The sequence below is a fragment of the Notamacropus eugenii genome, chromosome 1 (assembly GCF_028372415.1).
Source record: "Notamacropus eugenii isolate mMacEug1 chromosome 1, mMacEug1.pri_v2, whole genome shotgun sequence".
Classification (NCBI taxonomy): Eukaryota; Metazoa; Chordata; class Mammalia; order Diprotodontia; family Macropodidae; genus Notamacropus; species Notamacropus eugenii.
In genome coordinates, this window is record NC_092872.1 from 68,264,367 (window position 1) to 68,284,119 (window position 19,753).

The window sequence follows — 19,753 nt, forward strand, 5'->3', positions numbered from 1 at the left end:
CCACCCAGCTGCCCTCTCATTGCCATCTATGTTGGAGATAAATGGAGAATCAATCTCCACATTAGTATCAGACCAACATATGGGAAGAAAAGCGGAAGGGGAGAGAAGAAGGCAGAAGCTTCAAAAATCGTTTCTCAGCTTTTCTCTTTTGTACAAGGAAAAATCCTATCTCTAATGTGTATTACTGGTGTACTATGTTACCAATTTTCCTCAGCTTCCTAGGGATTTTAAGGAAGTGAGTGATGAGGAAGCAAGATGTTAATCCATTACATGCAAGACAAAATTCATGTTTTTTTGTGAACATTGAAATTAGTTCATGGTCTGAGAAAGGGAGAAAGAGAAGTGGAAGAGTCTGATTCAGTCCAACCCAGGACTGATGTTTGACTTGTTCAAATAGAGATTAGGAGATTTATCTCTCTTGGTCTTGACTGGATTCTGTGAAATGTTCCCAGCCCCCAGAGGCTTGTTTTTATACACTGGTGGCCATGATCTTATAAGATGCTGTGACAAAACCAAGGCTAGAAGAGGGGCAGCATCCCAGGTTTAGGGTATAGACAGCTGATACTAAGGCACAGAAGAAAATGTTCTGTTGGGGGACAAAATAGGCCAGTTTTGACTGCACATAGATTACATGAAGGGGATGTAACCTGAAAAGGTAAGAATAAACTTTGAGGGATTTAAATGTGAAACAAGAGCAGTTTCTTACTATGCTGTTGTGGGAATGAAGGTAATGTGCCCACATTTCCTTCATCCATAAGCATCAGACAGGAAACATCACCTATTTAAGAGTAAAATATATTAAAATTTTTGGAAAGAAAGTTTATGTAAGTTAAATTGATAATGGCGTTTGAACGTCTACTTGTTATTTTAAAACATTTCCTTGTGTTCCATTGCCAGCAAGCAAAAGAAATCAGTGAACAGATACTTGTTAATGTCCTAGCAAATGGAATTTTTTCTGGTGTCTCAAACTACTGCAGTTGGATTGGATTAAAGGGCATTTTTAACAGAGCTTTCTTACTTCCCCTTATCACCAATGCCACACTGCTTTCAAGTGCTTGAAGTAATAATGAATGAATAAACAAATGAAGAAGTATTTATTAAGGGCTTACTACATGTCAAGAACTGTGTTCTAAGCACTTGGGATACAAATGGAAAAAGTGAGACAATTTATACTCTCCAGGAGCTCATTCTTTTGTTGGGAGAGATAAGCCATAAAAAAGTAGCAGGGGAGTCAGTGTCAGGGTCAGTGTCATGGCAAGAGCCATGGGTCATTAAGGGTATGTCAACCAGTAAGATGGCAGTGCCCAACATACCACCAGGGCGGATGGTAAGGTCCAAAAGACCTGAGGATATAGTAGCAAGGTAGTTGTCAAGACCTGGTGGTTTTGTGTATTACCAGAAGGATTATCCTTAGCTTGTCCTTAGTAGCCATGTCACCTTTTTTGCCCAGCTTCCTAGATGGGGTCTTGGTGGCCTGAGGGACAAAGGGATGGGAACTGGGAAAAATAGATGTTGAATTTATTTTTATTATGTAGTCATCACGGTTGTCGTATGGAGTATCTTCTTTGCTATTATTATACTCAAATGGACTTGTGATCTCAGTAATAGGAATATTACTGCCAGTGATACACAGGTCATAACCCATCCATTCTAGGCCCTCCCATGCTACTCTTGTCCAAGCCCTGTCCTTAGTTCACTATACGGCATGTACTCAAGGATCTGAAAGTCTACCTTAATTATCTTTGAATGATAATGATGATGATAATGATTATTTATTTATGGTGGTTGAAACTATAAAGTCAATTTGCCAACTTTATGTTTAACATGTTGTTATGATTAATTCATGCATGGCCTCTCCAGTTTGTAATAACAGTATCATAAAATTCTATGGCACTTTGAGATTTAAAAAGCACTTTTAGCCTAACAATGCCATGAAGCAGTTAAATCAAATATAGTTATTTTATTTATAGTTATATTCCTTCTTTGAATTTGAGGAAGTTGAAGCCCAGAGAAGTTAAGGAGCCCATCCAGGTTTCCATGGCTATTAAAGATCAGAAATTCTGAGGCCAAGACCAGTGCTCTTTCCATTACACTGTGATTTTATAGACTATCTACAGCAGAATTTTTAATCTGAGTTTGGCATCTCCTATTACTGGAATGTTTCTGGGCTACTGTCATCTCATGTGCATGCAGAGAAATGCAGATGAATTTAGCAGTTAGTCAAATTAAAAACAATGGTGCATCCTGAAACTATTTTCAGGATTTGGGGGAAGGGAAGATGGGAAGGAGTAATCTATGCCAAAAACATTCTTCTTGCCATAAGTTCATATAATCAGTTATACTGTAAGAAGGAAAGAACCTTAATCTTAAAGAAAACCACCATAGAACTACTTGTGGGTATCCATTAGCAAAGGGGATGGTGATGGGAGTGGAAAGCCTGAGAACAACATTTGTTTGAGTAGATAACAAAACTGCACTCTTTCTATAGCCATCTGCCCAGCCTCTTTGTAATGGCCAAGAAGACAAGACAACTTGTACAAAGTGGGATTCAAAGGAGAGGAGAAAAAGGAAAAGGGCAGGGAAAGAGTTAAGGCAGACCATAAAGGGTCAGAGGTAAAGGCATAACAAATAGGATATCAAGCTTATAAGATGCCTCTCACCATCAGAGACTTGCCCTTGAAGAAAACCAAACCAAACCAAACCAAACCAAACTTAAATTTCCCTCTAGGGCAGGGGTTCCAAATCTAGGGTCTGGGAATTTTTGTTCTTTATTCTTCTGAACTTAATTTCAACATAATGGTTTCCTTTGTAATCCTATGTGTTTTATTTCATGTATTTAAAAGCTTTATTCTGAGAAGAGATCTATAGGCTTCACCAGACTGCCCAAAGGGTACAGGACACACAAAAAGAGAAGGAGGTCCACTCTAGGAAATACATCCCATTTTGCTCCCTGCCTCTTCTGTATGCCCCTTGGACAGACTTCCATGTTCTTGTCCTGGGGATATATATCAGACACCTGTTTCATTACTTGGGCTTTAACTACCACTCTCAGGCTACCTTTCCACCTAATATTTGTGCCTTAAGAGAGTAAATTGCTTTGTATACTACAAGATGGAACTTCCTCAGACTCACTCTGTGAGCTTTGCTTTGGGGATGAATTAGTTGTCTGCAATCAATTATTTATGAAACCAAAGTATCAATTAAATAATATATTTTCACTGACTACCCTTTATGTAAATATCCATCACCATGCTAGGTGCTATGGGGGGATCAAAAGCAAAAGATCTATTTGCTGTCCTTAAAAGATTTATAGTCATAAAATTATAGATTTTGATGTGGGAGAAACCTTAAAGGTCATCTGCTCCGTCCCGCTCATTTTACAAATGAAGAAACCTAGGGCCAGGAAGTGGCAGAGTCATATTAAGTCCCGTGTCTGAAAATCTAGCATTTTTTTCCCACTGTGCCCCATTAACAAAGCCATACGAGACAGTATATTATTAGATGTTTGAATGTGGGGAACTGATTTAGGAGTTTAGAGTCAGGGAAACGTTGCATCTTGGAGCCAATAGAAGATTTTGTAATGAAGGTGGGAAATGAACTAGATCTTGAAGGACAAAATAGCAAAGTAAATCTGTTCAATGAATGGATGTCACATCCCCCTAAGTGAACACCTGCAAACCTGCAAAGATCTTGCCTAAAGGGCCCAAGGCCTCCCAGTGCATCCTGGGTCATCTCCAGTCATCCTGATGAACATCTGGTCACTGGATTCAGATGGCCCTGGAGGAGAAGTGAGGCTGGCAACCTGCACAGCCCTCCCTCACTCAAAACAAAGTCAAGTGCAAGTCAGGTCATCATTTCTCTGATGGCATGGTCTTCTTCAGCAACAAAGGATGAACACAACACAAGCAAAGTAAATCTAAAGAAACAGGAGTACTAAGTAAACCTAGCATGTGTTGGAGACAGAAGGTTATGCGTATATTTAAGGTGGAGAGTCCATGATGGGAATTGTGATAGGTTAGAATAATGTCTCTATCCCCACCAATACTCCCCTTCTGCCTCCCCCAGGGTCTGATGCTGGGGCACTGTCCTAGCCATTCAACAACCTGGACCTGTTTCTTCAAAGGCTACTAGACGAATGTAGTTACCATAAAGCTTTTAAGGACAAGGCATACTTAGAAGCAGGAACCTGGGACTTACCATGATCCTTGTGTACATCTGTATGCATCTGTAGCTCTACTCTGGCTAAATGGGAAAAGTGGGCTCTTGCAATGATGCAACCTATAATTTTAGCCCTGTTATATACTGAGACCTTTCTGTATTTTTGCATTCTTTGCAACAAAGCCTAGGGAAACCATTTGGGAATATGAAGGTTTTAATCCATTTACCCTTGGATTTGCCTCCTGGTGATGGGTAGTAACCAACTGTAAAAAACACAGTGATCATGATGATAATTGAACTATTCATCTAATCCAATTGTGGTATAGTTCTGTGAAACTTTCCCATGGGTCTTATCTTAAAACCTATTCCACTCTTGTTCCCCAGTCTCTTTAAATTCTCCCCTCCATTCTCCCTCTACCCAGTATATTCGTAAATACATATATTTTTTTCCCATTAAGACCTTTATCCCCAGAATAAAAATGATACTAGAATGGTTCTTATTTCCAAATGCCCATTTTAACCCCTTGATCTTTTTGTGGAAAACAAACTTTCCCCAATGGTAATACTTCCTGGACTCCCCCTCCCTCCCCTGCTGTCTTGTTGGACTTCCCTCTTATGTATTTTAAGGAAATAGACAATTAAAAGGAAAAAAAAAACCTATGTATTTCTAAATACATGAGCATGAGCATGCCATCAAAACCTAATATGTAAAAATTCTAGGGAATGATGCTAGGAAAAGGCAGGCATCTTGGGAAAAGGGGAAAAAAATGAAATTTAAAAAGAATAGATGGAACTAAACTTCTGAGCATCCCTTTTCCCCGTCATACACCTTAACAGTTAGACCACAGCTAGGATATTCATTCGCTGGTAAGTTGGCAATTCAAGTGTAGTACATGGGGCAGTCAGGTTTCTATAACCATAAACAGTGTTATCCTAGGTGTCATTTCATCTCATATAGAATAAACTGTAAGTGTTTTTTTAAATTTCTAAGTACTCCTGTCCCAAGAAGTCCTATTTAGAACAATAATAAATAAGAACTGACATTTGTAGATTGCTTTAAAATTGGTAAAACACTTTAAATCCTTTGTCTCATTGTGGAATCACAACAACCCTGTGATATTAGTGCCATAGACGTCATTATTACCATTGTACAAATGAAGAAACAGACTCAGAAGTTAAGTGACTTGTTCAGGGCTATACGATCAGTAACTACCAAGTAGGATTCAAACCCAAATCTTTCTGAATGCAAATTCATCACTCAATCTTCTGTGCTATACTATATTAAAAACGTTCATGCAAAATTATTCTTCTGACAAAATCAGATTGGTCTTGTTAGTGTCACCTCAAAACAACCAGTGCTTAACTTCCTGGCAACTCTCCAGTGTTTTCCCTGCATCTACCGAGAGCTGTTCTGAAATTTTCTCTTTTGTTTCAGTCTAGGAGACAATAGGGGGAATCTAGCCCCCAAGAGAGGGATGGACGAAAGGTGCTTCAACTCAGAGGCTGAAAATCAGACTTTTGGATAAGATAGGTTACTTTCCAGGTGCAATTAACACCCTCTCTTGCTACTGTTTTTTTGTTTGTGTAGGAAAAATAGACTACACCATTTCAATGAGTAGGGGTGACAGATCTTGACTGGAAAGCATAGTTCTGAGGGAGTTCATCGAGGAAAAGAATCCTCAGTTAGGTCATTATTTCTGTATTATTTAGTAGCATTTGTAGTTGATGAACCAGAATGGGGATTTTTTGGTATGCCCATGATGCCCTTGAGTATTTTCTGCCAACCAGTTCAAATAGTCCAAACTGTTCCAAGCTATTTTTATAGGAATTCTGAGCACCAAATCTTCCATTTGTTTTCATACTAATTCTTCTGTACCTGTTCCAGGCCTTTGCCCAGGACCAGGGGACCAGAACCTAGAACATAGGAGGAGCTATGTGAAAGGTCTCTTTCCCCAACCTAAATTACAGGTGCATTAATGTTATATTTTGAAGCCTTCTCTCAAGAATCAATTTTTAAAAATTATTGCTACCTCTTGTTTTTGCATCACCTATAATTCCTGATGGATTCCTCCTCTACCATCCGAGAAAAAATCTCTCAAAATACAGAAAAAAATTGGCAAAATAAAACAGTGCAAAAATCTGATGCATATAAATATAAGGTTTTTTTCACTATGTATGTCCTATATGTATATGTATATGAGACATGCAATGTATAATGAAATATATAGTATACATATAGATAGGATATACAGAGAATGTGTACACATACATGGTATATACAAATATACTATAATTTATACACATATACACGTACATATGTAGTATCCTACACCCATAGTCTCCCACCTATGTAAAAAAAAAAACAAGGCAAGGTGCCATCTCTTATTCGGAGATCAGTTGAAGGAACTGCAAATGTTTATCCTGTAGAAGATGAGACTAGGCAACAGTTGCATCACTGCTGTCTTTAAATGTTTAAAGGATTGCCAAATAGAAAAGGAATTAGCCTTATTCTTGTATACAGAGGGCAGAAAAGGAATTAGCCTTATTCTTGTATACAGAGGGTAGAGGTAGAACTAGAAAGGGATGAATGATGTCAACTTCAGTATAAGAAATAGAATTGATTATCTTGGTAAGTAGTGAATTCCCCATTATTGACAGTATTCAAGTTGGGTTCATTTAATATTTCCAAGAGGATTCATGTTTCTGGTAGGTGTTGAACTAAATGACACCTCAGGTCATTTCTAACTTTCACATTCCTTGAACTCAGGTTTCATTCTGGTGTTTCTTTTTGTTTTTTGAGGTATTCTTCCCTTAGAAAGGAAATTAGCATGGTTTGGATGCACTCACCCTATTCCTCAGGGGGAGCTTCATTGAGGAACAAGATTTCCAGTTAGGTCATTATTTGTAGATTTTCCAGTGAAATTGGCAGTCCTTAGTAAGAGGGAATGATATGCACTCAAGTGTGTGATTCCCATGAGTTCATCTCACTGCTTTGTTTAAATAGTCCAAATGGTCCCAAGCCATTAGAGGAATGCTGAGCACCAAATTTCTCATTTTCTGATTGTCACCTTCTTGGACACTACGAATCTTGTAATTCCACTGTCTTTTCAGCTCTAAGTTCCCCTGGGATGCTGCTTTCTCTTTACACCTACCTCCTACTGATCTTACATTGATATTTCAGGGAGTTTAAGCACATTATTCACAGATATATGGAACTCCTTGGCATCTGCTCTGGGGCGTTTTATGAGACACAAACATACCAGTACAAGCTAGTTAGGGAAGTACATTGAGAACTTGAGCAGGAAAAGTTACTGAAGTTGGTAAAAAATAATTACCAAAGCCAAGAGAAGGAGCCCTGCCTAAAGTAGACAGAGATTACCCACCTTTGTGTTGCTGCCATATTGAGGACTTTTTTTCTTTTCTTTTTGCTGGTTACACACCTAAAAGAGAATGACTGAGTTCCTTTAGTGGAGTCGTAGGATCACAGATTTTAAGCTGGAAATGATCTCCAAGGTCATCACATCCACCTCCCCCCCTTTTTCCAGATGAGAAAACCGAGGTTCAGAGCTCTTCAGAGTCTTGCCCAGGGTCATATAGCTAGTAAACATGCAGAAGTTCCAAGTCTTCTGTTTTGGTCTTTACAGAAGAAGTAGGGTCTATGTTTAGAATTTTTCGATAGCTGTCAAAATTCCCCACTTTCATCCTCACTGCACTCTAACAATGTGTCTGCTTCTACCCCTTGAGTACATCATATTTGTGTAACATCTTTCCTCATAAATCCTCTGGAGTTCTGATTGGTTTTAGCTCTCCAGTTATTTGCTACTACAAAAAGAGCTGATATAAAGTATTTTTGTACATATGGGTCCTTTTCTCTTTCTTTGGCCTTTTTTGGAGTACAGGCTTAGTCTTACTAGTTGACCTTGGGGTCATGGTTCCAGGATGACTGGATTAATTCACAGCTTCACCAAGAGAGCACCAGTATCCCTGACTGCCCAATTTTAAAGCTAGAAGCTCAAAGGCCATAGGAAAATAGCAACAATCCAGGAGATACTGTCTAATTAAATCCAAAGGAACCCTGAGAGTGGTTAGTTTGTGCTATTCCATGATTTCCATAGGAAACCTGGGAATTAACCTCAGAATTCCTGATCTTTGAATCTCAGAATATGGGAGCTTGGGTCTACATGCTGTGTCCAGGTGCCTTGGGGGTCCTGCCCAGAGAGCAGGCTGGTTTTGAGTTCTTTAAAGCAGAGTATACTATTTTCCTCCTGTTTCTAGGTATTGTCTAAAGTGGCTAATGGACATTAGTCCATTAAATATTTCTGGACTTTAGTTCAAATATATTTCCATGCATGCTTCAGCATGGAAGACAGTACCCAACATGGGGGTGCCTGGAAGAGCCATCATCAGAACTTCAGGAGATCACTGACTTAATTAATTTCCTATGAATATAGGAACCTCTTAGTCCATTATTTCGTGAGTAACTATGCCACCTACCTCCCAAGGTTGTAGCTGGGATAAAATGAGATAATATTTATAAAGTGCTTTATATACCTTAAAGTACCATATATGTGCTAGCTATTATTATTAAGCATGATCATTGTTAGAGGAGACTAGGTGGCTCAGTGGACAGAGCTGGATTTGGAGTCAGGAAAGCCTGAGTTCAAATCTTACCTCTGATGCTTACTAGCCTAAGGTCACACTAGCAAATCACTTAATCTCCATATGCCTCTGTTTCCTCATCTGTAAAATGGGGATAATAGCACCTACTTCCCAGAGTTGGGAGGATCAAATGAGATATTTGTAAAATGCTTTGCCAATATTAATGTACTGTATAAATGCTAGCTATTTATCATCATCATCATCACATAATTGTTACCAAGAAAATTCACTCTCTAGTAGCCAGCCTCTATCAATAAGCCTCTGTGAATTTAGTCAGGTGGGTGGAGATGACAATTCATTTCCTGGTCCATGTCCTAAGCCTTTCCAACTACATATGATCTGCCATAACTCATACTTATATTGATGCATCCTTTAGGACCGCTGGTTTCCATGCAGTGATTCTGCTTCAATGTGTTATTTCTGTGGAGTTACGGCCCCTTTGCTAGGACAGAATGTACAGTAGTGAGTGGTAACCTTGTTTGCTTATACTGGGAGCCTTTGTCACTTTCCTTGCATCCCATTATCTTTCAGTGTACGCAGCCAATTACATTTTTTTTTTAAAAAGGTTTTATTGGTGAACCTACCCTTGTAACAAAGCAAAACTGTTGGGGGTAAAAAAACCCCCCAACAAATCCAGCCCATTCTGATAACATATGCCACATTCTTCATTCCCAGTTCCTCATCTATAAAATGAACTGGAGAAAGAAATGGCAAGCCACTCCAGTATCTTTGCCAAGAAAACTCCAAATGGGGTCATGAAGAGTCAGCAGTGACTGAAAACAACGGAACAAAAAAACCCATCCCAAACAACCCATTTATATAGCACTTGCAGGTTTGCCAAGTGATTTAGATGGGCGATCTCATGTGATTCTCACAGCTCTGGGAGGTGGGGACTGTTATTATCTCTTTCACAGGTGGGGAAACTGGGACTGAGGGGTTAAGTGACCTAGCCAGGGTCACACATTTAGTGAGGCCACATTTAAATTCTTGCTCCTAGTCCAGCACTCCATGCGCTGTGCCTTCATCATAAATGAAGTTACAGAGGACCTGAACCTTAGTGAACTGATTTCTGAAAACTTAAACTTCCAGGTTGAATTTGTTGTTTTTAGTCATTGTCATTTCCCTCCTGTCTGAGATGTTTTGAATATGTTTTGGCCGGGATCCATGGTGACAGATAAGTGGGCCTTTAAAATTACTTCCTTTATTATATGGACTTTAGGCTTTCATTTTCATAAAAACCTTGTAGACTCAGTACTAGAACAGGTCTTAAGGATTGTCTAATCCACCGCCTTCATTTTGCAGATGGGAAAATTGAGGCCTAGACAAGTGAAGTGATTTTTTCCAAAGTCACTCAGTAGGCCGGCATTAGAAAGATGTCTAATAGATTCTTATGTTCCTTCATAATAGCTAAAATTTAAATAATGCTTCAAGGTTTGCAAAACTCTTTTTGCATATATTATCTGGTTCAATCCTCATAACCATCCTGTAAAGTATATGCTATTATTCCCATTTTTACAGAAGAAGAAACTGAGGCAGAGGGTAGTTAAGTCACTTCCCCAGGTCACACTGCTCCTATGTGTCTGAGACAGAATTTGAACTCAAGTCTTCCTGACTCCAAGGCCAATACTTTTTTATCCATTGTGCCACATGTACTGCTGTACAAAGAGTGAATTTTTTTGGGGGAAAAAGCCTAAAACACCAATTTTCCACATGGCAACTGTTCCTTTTTTTAAATAAGATGTACATTTAATGGCTGAACATCAAGGCCAGAACCAGCATGTTGCATTTTCCCAGCTGTAGAATGTCTAAACAGAGTGGCTGTGGTGTTTTTAATTTAAATGTCAGCTATGAAATAACCTAGCATCTCATGGAAAAAAGGGGACAGCAATTCAGATCCAAAGCCTGTTACAAGGTATTTGGTTATTCCCTTTAGTATCTAGTCTGCCTTAAAGGTGTACACTTGACTTCTATTAACTTTCATAGGAATTATGTATGTGCCTCTAGGGGAGAGTATAACTTTTAATGGCAACTTCCCTTCCTCTGCTTTTATTTGCAGTTTAATTTTAATGAATCTCACCTAGCAGAGACTTCAAATAAAATGGAATGTGCTTCTACTTAAAAATAAATAAATAAGTAAATGAATGATTTCATGATACATCTAGATTTTGTCCTCCTAGAACAGAGCTTTAGTTCTTTTCTTACATCTCCGTAGTATCCCTGGAAAATATTCTCAGTTGCTCATTATTTTCAAAATCAGAACCCAAGAGCCAGCTGTGATGTTTTTTCCCTTAGGCAAGAGTTGCTGGTTGTCAGTAAGTTTCCTCCATATCCATTGAGCACCCTCCAGCCAAGTGTGGCGGATGGAGCTACTTACATGGGGGAATATCGTTCAGATTTCACCTGTCACTACTTGCCCCTCGCTAATAACGTTTGAGTGTCTGCATTCACAAAATTTATGGTGATACATCAGATTTCTCCAAGAGATATTTCCTGTGTTGCCTGCCAAGTCTTTGGTGAGTTTCACACTTGGTCATAATTCAGATAAAGCAGAGAAGTTTCTTACTGTAGTAGAAGGGGCCCAGGAGCACTGCCCTTCTCTTGCCTCATGGTATCTCTCTCTTTTTCATTTAAATCTTCCCGTTGGTGACTCATTAATCACACCAGCAGACCCTTTCAAGGTTAGAAAATGTAGTTTGATCTAGGTCAGGGGACCGGGATTCATCTAAGGCTTTCTTACTGAGTACTACAGCTATTAGTTCCATATTAGTATTTTCCTGTTATTTCTACCGTAAATGTCATTCTCCTCCACAGAGAAAATAGAAACAAAATAATTAAACACCTCTGATATCTTCCTGTTGTCAGTTATTTTTGTTTCATTCAATCCTAGCAGAGGTCCTATCCATTTTTCAAGTCTTTTTTCTTTTCTCTCAGTCTAGCCTGAAAGTATCATACAAATCAACAAACCATTTTTGTTGTCCTTAGCTTTCTAAAATAAGCGTTGGCTTATTTTGTCCTTTTGCATTGCATGCAGGTCCATGCCGCTGTTATACCTGGTCTTGCTTTCATCATCTCTAAATTTCTTTTAATATCCTGAGTTGGTTAGGGAGTTCGCTGTGTATCCACAACTGTGTTGTGTAGGGGAATGGCCACCAAGAATGGTGAGTAGATCCAAAGGGTAATCAGTCAAAGCAAGGATAATATTGATTTAATTACTGTGCCCAGAGGCACAGTAGGAAGAGGTAGGAAAGGGGGTTAAGAGTGAGACCTCATCTCCTGTAGGGCAGATGGCAAGATGACCCAAGTGAGCAGCTGGATGGCTAGATGGGAGGTGAGGCATGATCTAGTTTGTAGCTGGCTAGACAGAATGGGACCCATTCTACTTCACCATGGGATCTTTCTTAGACGAAACACCAAAACACTGAAATTATAGAATATTCTTAAAGAAATGGAGCTTTATTACTTTTAAGTACCTACAGTAACTGCTGACAAAGTGCCTCCTGCTGGGCGTGCTATAATGAGTAGATGAAGTTTGTGATAATTAGCGTTATTTGCATTTAAACAGTTTTGTAGCTGAAGCCTTGAAAAACAGTTTGTTCTCTCCAGTAGATTAATCATGCTTTCCATAATCTCCTTTCCATTATTCATTCACTTCCTACGCCCTTTCTTCACAGATTGTACAAAGAGAAATCTCAGCTCAGCCCAAATCTAATTATTGGAGATTTTAAGTTAGCAGAGTCCAAAATAATGATGTTTTGCTGGTATTGCATAAATGACTTAAGAAAGTCTGATTTCCAGGTGTCAGTACCCTTTCTCCTTGTACAGTTCCCAATCCTTTTCTAATTTAGATTTTCTTTAAGGTTTTGGAGCTGAAAATGCCCCCATCCTTCAGCCAGCCTTGCACTGAGGTTCTCCGAACTTAGCTAGACTTAGCTTAAGACTTAGACTTAAACAAAAGAGAGGTACTGCCCATAATGAAGCCCATACTCAGGGCTTTTCCAACTTGGTGTACCACCAGTCACATTTTGTGCTACCTTGGCATAGCCTTCAGGGATCCAGAGTTATCTCCATCCTGGGTATGGTTGATGAGGTATTGGGAGATACTGGATTAGAACTGTCGTGCAAGACTTTATATCACTTAATCAGCAAACATTTATTAAGCACCAAATGTGCCAAATATCAGATTCTAAAACTATACAGACAAAAATGAAGCAGTTCTTGCCTGGGGAACTTTCATTCTAATGGAGGAGACAACATATACACAAATTAATTATTTACAAAATAAATACAAGGTAATTTTTTTTATCTTGGGGGCAGAGGGGAGTGGAAACACCAAATAATAAATCTATGGGTAGGTAAAAGAAAGGAAGGAAGGAAAGAAGGGAAAGAGGAATAGATAAAGGAAGAAAAAGGAAGAGGAAGAAAGGAGGGAGAGAAAGGAGAGATGAAAGAGAAGATGTAGAGAGACAGAGAGGAAAAAAAGAGATGAGAGAAAGAAAAAGCCTAATTCTTACACAATGCTTTGTTACCCCTAAATAGAATACAGTGTCCTTTTCTTCAGCCTGCTGAAATAATTTCAGTTCCACAAGGCTCAAGTCATGCCATCACCTCCTCAGTAAAAGACTTGCCCTAACTACCGCCATTCAACCCGCTGTGATTTCTCCCTATCCTCCTACAACACTGTTTTCTCTTTAAGGACAGGACTGTTTGTGTTTTCACTTTGCCTTTCTACATCCAGTGCTTAGCCCAGTGTCTGGCACAGAGTAGGTCCTTAGTAAATGCTACTTGATTGATGCGTTTGCTATTTCCTTGTAATACCTTTTCTTGTGTTCCTGCCATCCTTCCTCAACTAGATTGTTAAATGTCTCGAGAACAATGCCTTACACACAGGAAGATTTCAAGGCATAATTTGTCGATAATGATCTACACATTCCAGAACAGATACTTTAACCAATGCAGTATTTTTCAGATGCCCGGTGGAGAAACAGAACAGAAGTCGAATGAACATCCCTTTCCGTATTGGTAGTGCTAAGGGAGATGAGCATTTGGAAAAGAAGTTTTTGGAGAAAGCTCTTGACCTTAATATGATCTCTTTGAAAGGACATAGGTAAGTAAAATGACTCAAAAGTCTTGAGGTAGAGATTTGGCTTAGCCTTTGCAGGAAAAAGTAAAAGTTAATTGAGTTGGATGGCCAGGGACCTGTCCTTTCGTGCTTTGTTGTTTTTTTGAGAGTACCAGTTATATAATTTGCTGAAAAAGAACCATCATCACAGAAGTGATTATCTTCATTTTTTTTTTTTTGTGGAATGTGGAATTGACATGCCTTTGTTTTTGAAATGAATGTAAAATGTGTATTATAGCCTGGAATTATGGTTAAAAAAACAATTTTAGTTGATAATGCTATGCTGTGTTGTACTTTCTTTTCTTTTTTCAAAATTCCAACTTCTCCATAAATATTAGTGGTATTAGGCAGTCTAAATCCAGAATTATTATGAAAACAAATGGCTGTCTGAGAATGCACAGAGCTCACGACTGTTATAAGCTGGGGGTGAAAAGACTTAAGGAAGACTTGATAGTATTAGAGAAGGAATTTGACCAGGGAGACATGTTGCTTTAATTAGAACTGCCTCATGGTGGACCTAGCTATCTCATTAGTTAGCAAGTTCTTCATTAGAAGTGAAGGCTAGATGGGCCATCAAGAATGTTGCATTTGCTATATTGGGTAAAAAGGAGGTTGGACTTGTTAACCCCGAAAGATCTTTTCATGCTCTGATTCCAGTCTTGTAAACGTCCTTTAGAAAAGGGTGAATGAAAAGTAGTGTACTCAGTAAACTACTCTCATCTATGGTGGTCAAACATTCTCTCTTTGGTTTCTCCAGGTCTGTTGGAGGAATGCGTGCTTCCCTGTATAATGCAGTCACCGTGGAGGATGTTCAGAAGCTGGCTGCATTTATGAAGACTTTTATGGAAATGCATAGGCTATGAATACTTTGTTGCCAATTTTTATACTGCCTATTTAAAAACAGGCAATCTATTAAAAAAATTGTGGCATATATATAGCTATAAGCATTTAACAAACTAAGTTATTTTCTTGATAAACAAGCCTACTATAACTCTTAAAAAAATAACAAAACTGTTACAAGAGAGTTTGCTATTGCAAAGTCAATAACAGCTGCTATCTTTGCTCTGACTAGTACTATAAAAATTTTTCAAGCTATACTTCCTATATTTTATTTGAGGTTCACTTTTTTCCCTCCCTTTTGCTTTTTTTCTTGCTAAATCTCAGTATGCAAATTTGACTGCGTGCTGAATTCAGTGTTTTGCATATTCTGGCATCTATGGGCACACACATCAATAGTGGAAGGGACGAGACATTTCCTGGGGTACTAAGGATGCTCTAGACCAGGGTCAACAATCTATAGACCAGATCTGGCCTTCTCCCTGTTTTTGGACATCAGGCTTGTTAAGAATGTTTTTTACATTTTTAAATACAATAAAACTTTATCTTAAAACAGAAGAGCCATTTTTAGCTTACAGGCTGCCAAGCCAGATTTGGCCCGCAGGCCATAGCTTGTTGACGCCTGTTTAGATTGGTAGCCTGGGCTACATTTATGGTCTGCTTCCATTTATTTAGGCCCAAAATTCTCACTCATTGTTAGCTCAGAGAATCAAGGCACAGGGCAAACTCTGGGTCTTCCTTTATGTATTATATATTCTCTTAAAAGAGACAAACTAAAATGACTGTTTCTATTAAGGTCTATTTTTAATATCGTATACTATTTTTCTCTATGCATTTATATTTCAAGTCACAGTTCTTTGTAGTATATGTCAATACTTTGACGTATACTAGTAGTCACGGTTGTCATACGAGAAACCTTACTCAGTATATTAACAAGGGATTGTGGTGTGGTGGGGATTTTTTTTTCTGCTTCTCTTTTCACACAGGAGAATTTGCAGTTTTCCCCTAACATCTTTCTGCCTGTTAAGTTCAAACCAGAGCCTTTATTAAAATACCCTGAACCTTTATTACCTTGACTGTTCACTTTTCTCTTCTTGAGAGGTCAACACTCTTCTGGAGATTTGCTTGATGATGAACCTTTTCCTATTCTGTTATCTGTATTGATCAGTATGTGATACTGAACACATTAAACCACATTAAAAGTACTAAAACTTGTCTCTTATAGGTGTCTTTCATTTCCTGCTTTATTGAGTACTGGCTATTCTTCATAATTTTTGGTTAGAGAAAGTGGATAAAATGCCTGTACATCTGGGTGTGGTGGATAGTACACTGGGCCTGAAGTTCAAAAATACCTGAGTTCAAATCCAACCTCAGACACTTACTAAAATTGTGACTCTAGGCAAGTTTCTTAACCTGTCTTTGCCTCAATTCATCTGTAAAATGGGGATCATAAATCTTCCCTGGTTGTTGAAGGATCCAATAAAATAACATTCGAAAGTGCTTTTGCAAACCCTAAAAGCTAATCATAATGTCTTGTCCAATAAAGGTAAATTAGTCTTCTTAGTTTTATACTAGATAATTTTCCTATTTCTATCATCTAGAAAACCTTCCCTTGTGACAAAGAAAAATCCTAGGTGGCACAGTGGATAGTGTTGAACTTAGAGTCTGGAAGACCTGAAATCAAATTCTGCCAGTCTAGCTGTGTGATGACCCTGTGCAAGTCACTTAATTTCTTAGCCTCAGTTTTCTCACTTGTATAAGGAGGAAAATAATAGCACTTATCTCCCAGGGTTGTTGTGAGGACCAGATGAAATAAGTGTTGTGAACTCTATATAAATGCTAGCTATTGTTGTTAGCTGAACAAAGCCAATATACACAGTGGCTTTGTTTGACACAATATTTCACACCCAACAGTGAATAAGCATTTTCTTAGGCACTTCGTGAGATCCTAGGGAGACATTAAACTGCTTTCAGAGGGCTTACGTTCTATCAGGAGGGTTAGTATATACATGGAAGTATATACAAAATGGATACAAGTTAATTGATGAAGGGAAGGCACCAGATTTAAGGATGGTGAGTAAGGTGTAAAGAAAAGAAGGAAACATATTTCCTCATCTTTTTTCCAAGGCCAATACTGGTCATTATAATTGCATAAGATTATGCATCATTTTAGGGTTCTTTTTGTTTATATTACTTTGATCATTATACTTTCTGTATTCCTTAATTCTGCATCATTACGTATAATTCTTCCCATGTTTCTCTGAGGGTTTTTAGTCTGTAGTATTCTTTTACATGATTAACCTTCCATTATACTCATGTACAATCATTTATCCAACTATTCCCTAATCAGCGGGGACCCATTTTGTTTCTAGCATTTTTGCTACCACAAAGAATGTTGCTGTTAATATTATGACATATATTAGGCTTAATTTTTCTGCCTTTGATCTTCTTAGAGTATATGCTTAGCAGTAAGATCTCTGAGTCAAAGGTGAACAAAATGAACATTTGGATGACTTTATCATTTTAAATTATTTTCCAGAATCATTGAACCAATTCACACCTTTCCAAATAATATATTAGTGTGGTTGTCTTCCTGCAGTGTCTCCAAAATTGACTCTTTCTTTTGTCATCTTTTTTAATTTGCTAGATGTGAGGTGAAATGTCAGAGATGTTTTCATTTGCATTTTTCCTATTATTAATCATTTGGAGCGGCCTTTCATATATTCTATCCATTATTCCACCTGGCTACCTAGCAGATGTGGAATCTGGGGTTACTGTGAGGTCTAGGTTGTTTTCTACAGAAGGCCTAAGCATATACTTGGCTTGAGATGATTGTGCTTTCCTTGACCTGAAATCCCCAGACCCAAGTTAATCTTAGATACAATTTTTAATGTGTTTTGACTGATTTGGGTTTTCTATATTCTCTAGACTGAAAATAGATGGGACTGCATGGAACCTCTCTGGCCCAGACACAGAATCGCAGGCTGTTCTAGTCATGAACTCGTCTCTAGGGAGAAAGGGATAAATGAGGCTTTTCATCTTGCTTCTCTTAGAATTTAGCATCATAGTACATTGAAGACCTGAGTGTTGAGTTCTGAGCAAAAGGCCAAATGATTCCACTATTTTGAACTTATTAACTCTTACTCTACTAGTTTCATTGGTACTGTGGTTTGCAGTCATTACATACCTTGTCATCCCTTGTGATTCTTGCCCAAAACTACCATAGAAGCTAATAATAATGATAGCAAAATAATAAAAAACATTCATATAGCACTTTAAGGTTGACAAATCTCTTTATATATCATTATAGACTTTTTATTATCATGCCAACTTTGGGAGGTAGATGTTATTATTGTTATTTTAAAAATAATTTTTATTGATATCTTTTGTTTTTACATCACCTGAATTTCCAATGCCTCTCCTCCCTAGGAACCAAGCCTTTCAACAAAAATTTTTTAAAAGAAAAAAAATGTTAGTAAAGTCTGTTAGTACATTAAAAAAAAATCTGACTTATGTAATATCCTATACCCACAGACCCCTTTTTTCTACAAAGGAGTGTGTGTGTGTGGTCATGGTGGGGGGAGTCTCCAACCTCATCTGTGTGGCCAGGCTAGTTCTCTGTGATTTCATCACCTTCCTTTGCGTTTGGTTTGCAGTTCTTCTTTCCACTTTTGGATAGTCATCATGTATATTGTCTTCTTGATTCTGCTTACCTGACTTTGCATTGGTTCATGGAAGTCTACTTATGCATTTCTATGTTTATTATATTAATATAATATTATCATTTCAATTTTACTGATGAATAAACTGAAGCAGATAGAAGTTAAGTGAATAGCTCAGGGTCACATGGCTAATAAGTGTATGTGAGTGTGTGTGTATGTGTGTGTGTGTGTGTGTGTGTGTGTATATGGATGGGGCAGGGGGAGGGGAACTGTATCAGTAAGCACCCCAACATACACAGGGTGGCCTGCTATCACAGGTTCTTTGATCTATTTCTCTAAAAGGAAAGGCGAGTTAACAATCACTTTAATCAAGCACATGGATCATTCAGTTAGTTCAGGTGAAAAAGTCAGCACCTCGAACTTCAGAGAAAATACGGAGAAATCAAAGATCAACAGACATGGCTTCCTCTGTCTGACCATAATCATACATATGTCACAAATCAACAAACAGGTCCAACTGTCTGACCATAGTTACCAGAGAGGGAAGCACCGACATCTGGGTTTTCAAAGCCAGGGTGGGGCTGCTTAGCAGCTTCCCAGAGTCCCATCTGGCACAGAGACCTTCTTCCAAAAACTAAGCTCCAAAGTAAAACCTCAACCTCAGAGTATTTATACACTTTTCAGAGCCAGAGGGCAGGACCCTCTGACCCAGTGTCTCAATAGAAAAAACAAAAGGTACTTGACACCCTCCTGCAAAACAACTCCCCTAATCAAGTTTCCATCAATAGGCTGGCCCAACAAAGGGTGGGAAGGATCCTTCTTAATCACATTCTTCAGAGACATTATACTCCTTGGTCTAAACATAAGCAACAAAAAAGATCCTACTTTGCTTGCTCTCACAGTAACTCTGGATTTTCTGACACCAAGTCTAGAATTCTACCCAGGAAATGATCTATTATCACAATCTAGTAATCAACATTAAGCACCTACATGCTAGATGCTAAGGATAAAAAGCCAAAAATGAAATAATCCCACCCTTAAGGTGCTTATATTTTATCAGAGGAAATAAAGAGTACATATAAGCATATATAAAATATGTATGAGATAAAATACAAGATAATTTTGTGGTGTAAAAAGCAGCAAGATCTGGGGAGAGCAAGAAAGGCCTCTTTGGTAATCAGGAGAGAGGGCATTCCACTCCCTCTGCGTGGGAGACAAGACATGAAAAGGTGAGAAGAGAAAGGTAATAGAACATAGTTGGTGAGACACGCAAACAAACCAGTTCAACTGGTCCACAGTCAGTGCAGAGGAAGGTGAT

At 38.4% G+C, this 19,753-nt stretch overlaps 1 protein-coding gene across 1 annotated transcript in view; it reads left to right on the plus strand.

The window, feature by feature from the left end:
- The window catches only part of PSAT1 (phosphoserine aminotransferase 1), a 40,304-nt gene extending 24,309 nt beyond the window's left edge, over positions 1–15,995 (plus strand). Inside the window, exons 8-9 of the mRNA XM_072605041.1 lie at positions 13,784–13,921; positions 14,694–15,995. Of these exons, the coding sequence (XP_072461142.1) occupies positions 13,784–13,921; positions 14,694–14,799 (244 nt within the window). The 3' untranslated portion in view covers positions 14,800–15,995. The remainder of the gene's footprint in view (positions 1–13,783; positions 13,922–14,693) is intronic.
- The last annotated feature ends 3,758 nt before the right edge of the window (positions 15,996–19,753 follow it).